The 8,745-nt window shown below is 37.6% G+C and overlaps 1 protein-coding gene across 12 annotated transcripts in view; it reads left to right on the top strand.

Moving 5' to 3' along the window:
* The window catches only part of ankrd26 (ankyrin repeat domain containing 26), a 31,447-nt gene extending 27,700 nt beyond the window's left edge, over positions 1 to 3,747 (top strand). For 11 of the 12 annotated variants that reach the window (XM_032523411.1, XM_032523410.1, XM_032523406.1 and 8 more), the window contains 3 exons: positions 160 to 403; positions 2,717 to 2,762; positions 2,872 to 3,747. In XM_032523411.1, the coding sequence (XP_032379302.1) occupies positions 160 to 403; positions 2,717 to 2,762; positions 2,872 to 3,002 (421 nt within the window). In that variant the 3' untranslated portion in view covers positions 3,003 to 3,747. Of the gene's footprint in view, positions 1 to 159; positions 404 to 834; positions 893 to 2,716; positions 2,763 to 2,871 lie in introns of all 12 variants that reach the window. The other variant, XR_004333051.1, reaches the window with a different exon arrangement.
* The last annotated feature ends 4,998 nt before the right edge of the window (positions 3,748 to 8,745 follow it).

The following is an 8,745-nucleotide window of genomic DNA, read 5'->3' as shown; positions in this document are numbered from 1 at the left end:
AAAAAACGACCCGAACTGGTGCAGGCAACACAGAGCTACGTGTATGAGCATCCACTGAGCCTCCTAACAGACATAAAATGCAATTAAATGTCTGTACAACATGAACAGGGCCCTTACGTGACAACTCTACTGTGTTATATCAATGATCTTTCCTCCCAGGGCCAACAGTCGTCTCGCAGAAGCCAATTCTAAGTTGCTCAACGAGCGCAGCAGGTCTCTGATCACCAGCAGCATCGCAAACGGTAGCCTTGGAGGGCCCTCGCTGGACCTGGGCTCTTTGGGTTCCCCAGCACAATATGGGACCACACTGGGACCCCTCAACAGGAGCTTAGGCCTGGGATTCTCCCTCCTCAGCCCTGTAACTGAGGGGCAGAACAGCCGGGTGGAGGACTACCTTGCCAAGGTCTGTACAGTCATTAATTGAAACATGGTGATTATAGTGGAGAATTCTTTATGGTGATAAGTTTATTTACTTTGAACCATTTTCATTTCCATAGTTCCATCGTTGTCAGCTTTGTGATTGTGTAACTGATCTTGTTTTGTTCAAAGATGTTATACACAGGTTAGTGTGTTGTTACATTGCCATAATTGCAGAGACGTATTAAGATGAGATTTTTAAGGCATTACGAATCAGATACTACAGATCAACTACTATTGATCTAATGGCTTTCTAAATTTGCTTTACACATTTCTTCACTCTACAAGAACACCTTCAAGACATCCCCTGACTGTTCTTTTCTTCTTCTTGCACATTGTTTCTTCCTCGCTCGATCTCTGGCCTTTATGGTAGTGGGACTTTACTTCTAACCTGTCTTCTATTTCTCACTCTTTTAGCTTCTAGCTCAAAAGTCTATCTCTCACCTCTCCTCTCTTCAGCCAGACCCATAACCAGGTGTGTAGATGTGTTTAGCTCCGTGTCTGATTGGCTGCTGTTCCCTTCACCCTGCTGGTGGGCCGACATGTATGGCTCTGTTCACATGCAAACCATGATGTTAAGGGTTCACACATTGAAAACATAGTTGTATTTTTGGTTACAGGAAATGTAAATATTTTTCTGAGCATTCACTATACTACATTCAGAGGAATGTATTTCTCGTTATGAAACTGAAAGTATGAAAATTGTAATCCTGTAATCAAATCAGTTATTTAAGTGGAAATGAGAGTTAAAACTGTATTTTATAAAATAACTTTTTTCGGCTTGATCTTTCAGGAATGACATACTTAAGGGATTCACACAGTTGGCACAACAACTGTAATACATTTTCTAAAGTGATACAACAAATGTTCATAACTTAAAAGTATAATGGCAAAAACTACAAAAAGAACTTGAGGTGAAATGTTAATGGTAATTTCAAAAGCTCGAGAATAACAGAGTTTTGACAGGTAAAATGTGCAGGAACCCTGGGTTTTGCATTGTGTTGTTAGAGATAATACTAGCTGAAATCACAAACTCTTTGCCTTTATTTTCTGCTTTGAGTTGACTTTCTCCATGCTCTGAGACATTGACTGGTAGAGAAGAGATGAAATGGCTTTCTGCGTAGAAAGTTTCTTAGTCATTTATAATTTGTCTATTCTAAAGATGATTTTGGTAGGCACCACACTCATGTACACATTTGATGAAAACCAAATCACGTTTAATCAAATTTAATCACACGTCCTTTCATTACAAGCATGTGTGAAAGGACTTAACAGAAAAGAGAGTACCTAAATCTTATTAATAATCAGTCAGAATAAAATGCAATAATTCGTTGTCTAACACAAGACACCACAGATGAGCAGCACAGCACACAAGAAATAGGATATACATTCATTTGGAGATGCATGACAAATGACAAAGAAAACCGCTCCATTTAACTACAAAATGGACAGATCTCACTTTTTATTTTAGAACTTAAAACAAAGCATTAAAAGCTAAAGTAAAGAAGTAAAGCTGCACAGGAGCTTTAAATAATGTACACATTTTTGACATGTTCATTTAAACGAATACAAAAATATATAATAAGTAGCGGTACCATCTAGAAATGTCCATGTTTCTATATTTGTGTATCTACTAAATTAATAATAAACCTTTATATAAACAGCACTTTTCAAAATAAAGTTAAAAAGTGCTTTGCTAGCACTGAACCACATGCATATGTACACTATATGTTTGCATATGTACACATGTACATCTTATTGTGCATGTATAGCAAAACACATTCAATTCTGGAATAATAACAGTGTGTGAATTTACATGTTTCACCAAAAAATGTCTATAATATAAAATCAGATGTCCACCAAAAAGCATCTTAGCATTAGTTTAAGTCTTGTACCAGCTATTTGCATCATTTGGGGACAAATCTAACATCAGTTGACCTATTTACTCCGCTGTTGCCCCTCGCAGTAAGATTTCAAAGGCAACATCCAACAGCCTGCAGAAACTCTACACTAAAGCAGAGCTTGCATGCTTGGCATGTCCTGCTGTGTTTTACAAAATAGTCCTGATTTTCTGTCATTGTTTTTCCCCTATCCAAGTATTTTACACTAACATGTGTTGCCATTTACCATAGTATTGTGTTTGGTGTTGAAATACCATCCTTGTTTCTTTGTCTGTTTTTCTTAAATGTGTAAATATATATTTTTATGGCCACATTTCTTCAGTTTATGTTAGCTGATATTTGCCACAAAAACAGTAGATCTCAAATCTAATGACAAATTTGCCTCTCTTTTTTTCCAGATGCAGACTGGGCTGGATAGAAACATATCAAAGGAATTAAACAATGGTGAGTGCACTGACGCTGGAAACACGGCACAGTCTTTCATCATTTCCTACGGTAGCAGTTTGTGAGCGATAGCTGCTGATGGTAACCGTGGTCTCTCTCTGGTCTTCAGCCACAGCAGAGCTGGACTCGGCTTCAGCGCGGATGTCACCGGTAGGCTCTGCCTCCAGGGTGGAGCTGGACCCCGTCAGCAGGGCCACGCAGCAGTACTTGGAGGTACTCAAGAAGAACAATATGATCTGAACTCACATCCCAGCTGCTCGCATTCAAATGTTGTATTTCAGCCAATTAAAATCCTGACTGAACCAAGGCCAAAGCCACTGCCCAGTCATATAACACTAAGAATCCAACTTTGTAGGTATTTATTCTTCCTTCTTTAATGAAAGAAAACAAACATACCGGGAATGCACATTGCACTTAACCACTCAGGAGCAAAGGGCAAGAGTCATATATATATATATATATATATATATATATATATATATATATATATATATATATATATATATATATATATATATATATATATATGTATGTATATATGTAGAGAGAGAGAGAATTGTGGTTTGGATTTTTATTTGTGAATATTGGTGTTACTAAATTGGAATTTGATGAATGCATCATTACTAATTTCGCCAAGATATTACATTTGGTACGTGCCATCAAATGGTGCAAAATCTGTCTTGGTCTTGCATTATTAGACTCATTGGAGTATTGTGTTTATGATTATTTTATTTATTCATGAATATGTACGATAAGACGAGCTGGAATACTCTCTGGCTACTGAAACAGGGTGACTTCATTTGTACAACTGTCATTTCAGCTTTGATTGGCTTGATTTTAAGGCCACCAAAGATTAAACAGACTTTTTGTGTTTGTTAGTTTTTCATTATTCATAAATACTGTAACAGAATACATATAGGAAACCATTTATGACGCCTGTACCTTACAGAAAACTCTAAAGTTGTAAATAAAAAATAAAAATAAATTTAAAAAAAACTGAACTTGAGTTTGGAATGGACGTGTTTGTAAATCCATCACTGGGTTTGCCGTTAAGGAGTCTTAAAATCGAATGTGATTTGGTTTTAATTCGTCCTTAACAACATACATATAACACAGAAAAAAGAGAAGAAAACTTTGTGTATATATATCTATATATATAGATATATATATATCTATATATATATAGATATATATATATATATAAAAAACACATAAAATTGAAGCATGACATTAAATAGATATTCTACAAGTGAATATAACTATATTTCCACAGTGATCCTTACCTGCTCCAAAGAATAACAAAGACTGTTGTGCCACTGTTACAGTACGGATTTCAATGTTATAACATAAATATTTAAGTATTGTAGGTGTTACTTATTCTACAAATGTGCTTATACTTGTATAGAGCCTATTTACAGTAGGTCTCCCCTTTGTTCCATTTACTATAACAAAAGGTTTTCACACCTGTTTTTAAAACCTCCAAAAGATCCAAGTATCAGACTAAATAGTTCAGAACAGGTGATTAACTGAAACTGATATCACAACCGATAATTCTGAACAGTATTTGCTTTTTAAATTCAGTGGAACTGTGGAAGAAGAGTATATGTTTAGAACTGATCTCTTTTATCACTCCATACTTTGCAGTTATTGTGTGCAGAACTCACTTTAGATTCAAGGTATGGTAAAATTCAAGAATAAAATGCAGCTTGCTGTCAATATTTCATGCATAGCCATTTCCAACCCAACCCTTATTAGCTATGTTTTGATGTACATCACCACACACACACACACACACACACACACACACACACACACACACACACACACACACACACACACACACACACACACACACACACACACACACACACACACACACACCTACCCTCCTCTCACACTCCCAAACACATGGAACTTGATAATATGTGCTGGTTTAGAAACCATTCCCCTCACTTATTAAAATGAGACAATGTGTTTATGATTGCCCCCCTCTGGTGTGTCTCTCCTCCCTTTGATCCGTCCTCTCTGCGTCAGCCTCAAATGTTAGATATTCAAATCTGGTTACATTTATTTTTGTTTCTTTTTCAGCAGATGGGCACATCTGACAGACTGACTATTAGGTGTTATTATTTCCCCTTTTTTTCAATAGACGCCACTTCATACACTACACATAAACCTTGTTTTGATTGAGGAGGTTACAACCATTGTCATAAAGCGTTGGAGGCAGGGAGAATACAAATAGAAAGATTCTGAATTAAAAGTGTTGGAAGGGTTGTTTTTGAAAATCAGCTCAGGTTGAAAACACACCGCTCCTCACTGGGTCATCCTCCATCAGCGATGCCCGGTCTTGTTATCTCAGCCTGCCAGTCCAACAACGAGAAGAAAAAACAAAACAAGGTGTCAGTTGGCAACCTCAAGCTTTCCGACACATGACGAGGTTGTCAACTCAACAGGCCATTGTATTTATAAATCTTATTGCCATGATACGAATGTGCAAATGCATCTCTCAAACTTAATTTTCTTGCAATGCTGCAATAAGAGCATTTTCTTTTTATTTTTTCATTTAATCATTTGCAAATTGCACCTAACTGCCCAGATGGATCAGATTGTTCTCTTAGCAGCTGTAAGTCCAGCAAAAACAGCACGTTTTTGAGCTCTAGAGAGCTGGAAGGCTGACCCGTATTTCAGGATCTCAACATGTACGGGTACAGTAACATTAATCCAGGTGGACATTTTGGATGCTGTTGTTCCAGAACTGACCAACAGTAAAGCACTCCCAGATCATGTTAAGATATGAACCTTGTGTTTTATTGGACAGAAAGTGCATAAAGGGTTGTTAATTATTTTCATGTGATCCATTTTCACGGGGGTGAGACATGTCCTATGAATTAAATTGTAGTGAATCTGCTGATGGTTTGGATTGCGTGATACTTCTGGAATATTAGACCATACATCATGCCAGTCAAGATCAACAGTCAGTCATGGGCACAGTTTTTTTTTTTAGACTTCAACATTTTAGTAACGTCTTCTTTGTGTATTTGCTTTTTTTATGATTCATATTTTATGATATTACTATTTTACTATAAAAAAAACAAAGTGTTGCAACTAATGGTAATTATTATATTATACATTATTAAATAATCTGCCAACTATTTCTATGTAATTGGTCTGTAAAGTCATAAATTGCCCCTCTCTATTTCTCAAAGCCCAATGTGATGTCTTGCAATTAAAGATGTATTGAATCAATTTATCAATGCATAAACACTGAAAAGCAGAACTTTCTTACAATTGAGAAGCAGAACCAGAAAAGATTGTACTTTTTGCTTGAAAAGTAACAAATTATTTATCTATTAACAAAACTGTTGCCCATTAATTGTCATTTACGTTTACTGCCTCTAATAACACCCTAAAGCTTTTAGTTTTGTTGTTTTTGCCACCATGAAATGAAAAGCTGTCATTGAAAAAAAAAAATGTAAGTGGTGATTTCTAATCAAAACGTAAATGCAAATATATACATTCATTTTAAAACAATATTGTATGTTACTGTGTGGCGGCAACATATACAGGTTTGGAATTCACTCTGACAATATCAGCTGTTTGTGATTTGCAGAGGCAGACATCAGCAGTGGGTAAAGGGTATGACAAATTGAGGGGGACAAGTGGAACAAACCTGAGTGTTTATTTGTTGCTGTGTGCTCGCCATGCTCTAAATTGGACGTCACCGCTCTTTCTTGTCACTAGCAGAATCCAAATGTGTTATGGGCAAAAAAAGAAACTTAAATTCGATTTACTCGCTCTAACATGATTTAAATGAGCCTCTTGGCTCCCCCGGACAGATTGACAGCACTGTCTTTATCGCCGCTTTGTTTTATTTTTGGCTGTTTACTCTGCCTCTGTGCTGTCATCTCACACGACGACTTTAAAGGAGCCGGCTTCGATCTTCCAAGATCTGGAGAGAATGAGCATCCTTTTATGTTCTAAGCGCTTTATATGACAAATATGAAAAGGGATTCAAGAGAGGGCTGACAAGTTTTTTGTCGCCCTGTTCCTTCAGCTGCAAAGAGCTGCGCAGGGAGAAGTCAAGCCTGCAATCTTATAACATGAGAACCCTTACAAAACTGAGCAAAGAGGTAGACCTTCTCGTTCAGGTTCTTGCTGGGTCAAATCTGTACTTGATGTACACACAAAAGGCTTTATTTCTGTAGAATAAAGCCTGAATCGTGAATGTACTGTAGCTTGTACAGTATGAAGTGCAGCAAGTAGGCATCTGTGCTTGTTTATAACAAAAATAAAAATAAATTGGTTTTGTAGCAATGTGTGATCAAGCTCACCACTGGAGTATTAATGAGTCCCACTCTGGCTTCCATTTCATTCACCCTGGCTATCCAAAGAGATTTAACAAGCAGAACAAATGACCTCAACACATTTCTTTTAATATTCCAAAAGAACCTTGAATCTCTTTTCCACAAAATCAACCAGGAGATAAATAATGCAGCTATTCCTTCCTCTTGTCAGCGTGGTTGCAATGAGATGAGAATTCACAGATGTTAAAGAAGTAGTTTGGGAAATACACTCATTTACTTTCTTGCAGAGAGTTCAATAACAAGATTGCCACAACACTCATGTCATGACTTGTTTTACATTTTTGCTTCTTGTAGCCTACTAATAAAACCAAATATAATGTTTGATTAGTGAAACTGGGAGGGGATTAGCTTAGTGTAAAAACTGGAAATGCGCAGGAAATAACTCGCCTGGCTCTGTCCAAACATAAATGCCAATTTATGGTTTAACATGAGTAACAGCACATGCCTTTTGAGGTTGCCAGGCAATAAGCAGAGACACAACACCAAAGTGCCAGGTGAATGGATAAACAATAAAATATTGTCAACAAAAACAAGAACTCCCTCTTAAAACACAAATTGTGGGCGCCCGGGCAGCTCACCTAGTGGAGCACGCGCCCATGTGGAGAGGCTAACCCCCAATTTCCACAGGATGCGTAACGGCTGCGTGTCGGCTCCGTGCTCCGCCGCCCGCCAAACAACACCCACCAGGTCCGGATTGGTTACGGAACAGCTGAAGTCTCGAGGACGCACAAGATTCATGTAGAATAGAACCACAAAACCAACAACAGTTTGCTTCCATCCACAGGAGTAGAGGGCAAACAACTCTGTGCTGTGTTAATTTTTTAAAATAAAATAGATCGCGCTCATGGCGGATCACATTTCCCTGCACTACACCTTGAAAACACAGCACAGAGTTGTTTCCCCTCTACTCTGGATGTTGTTGGTTTTGTGGTTCTATTCTAAATAAATATGCGAGATCTCGTGGGTCCTCGAGACTTCAGCTGTCAGTCATGGCTGCAGCAGTGCCGCCAAAAAATCTGGACCTGGTGGGTATTGACGGACAGCGGAGCATGGAGCCGTCATGCGCAATTTGTGGAAATTGGGGGTAAGCTGTAGCCTACTGTTGGAAATGTAGGCCTAAAATGCTCAAAAAATCTTCTTAAAAAAATGAATAAATATAAAAAATGTTTTTTTTTTGTTCTGTTTGTGTATGGTTTACACAAACGACATACAATATGTTAACATGTGAGCTTTAGAGGTGTTGTTGCTTGAATTTGTTTTTTTTACTTTGGGTTTAGCCAATGAACTCCTGACTTGCTTTGATGGAACATGTGTACAAAAGTGTTTTTAGTCGTGCAACGGAAAACTGAGATTGGACAGATAGTCTAGCTAGCTGTCTGGATTTACCCTGCAGAGATCTGAGGAGCAGCTAACCATAAATCGACCGGAGTTAAAAATCCAACACAAAGAAACCAGAAGGTAATGGACATCCGGCCGAAAAGAGTGAAATCTGGCAGGATTTCTGGCAACAACAGAGCAATAGACTGTATATTTTTCAATATATTGTATACACAGTCTATATTATAGACTATTGCAGTACTAATGAAGCCCACATTGACTTTAATGTCTGTTGTTTTAGT

This window comes from Etheostoma spectabile, chromosome 8 (assembly GCF_008692095.1).
Source record: "Etheostoma spectabile isolate EspeVRDwgs_2016 chromosome 8, UIUC_Espe_1.0, whole genome shotgun sequence".
In the NCBI taxonomy this organism is placed as follows: domain Eukaryota; kingdom Metazoa; phylum Chordata; class Actinopteri; order Perciformes; family Percidae; genus Etheostoma; species Etheostoma spectabile.
This window is presented reverse-complemented; position numbering and strand designations above follow the sequence as displayed.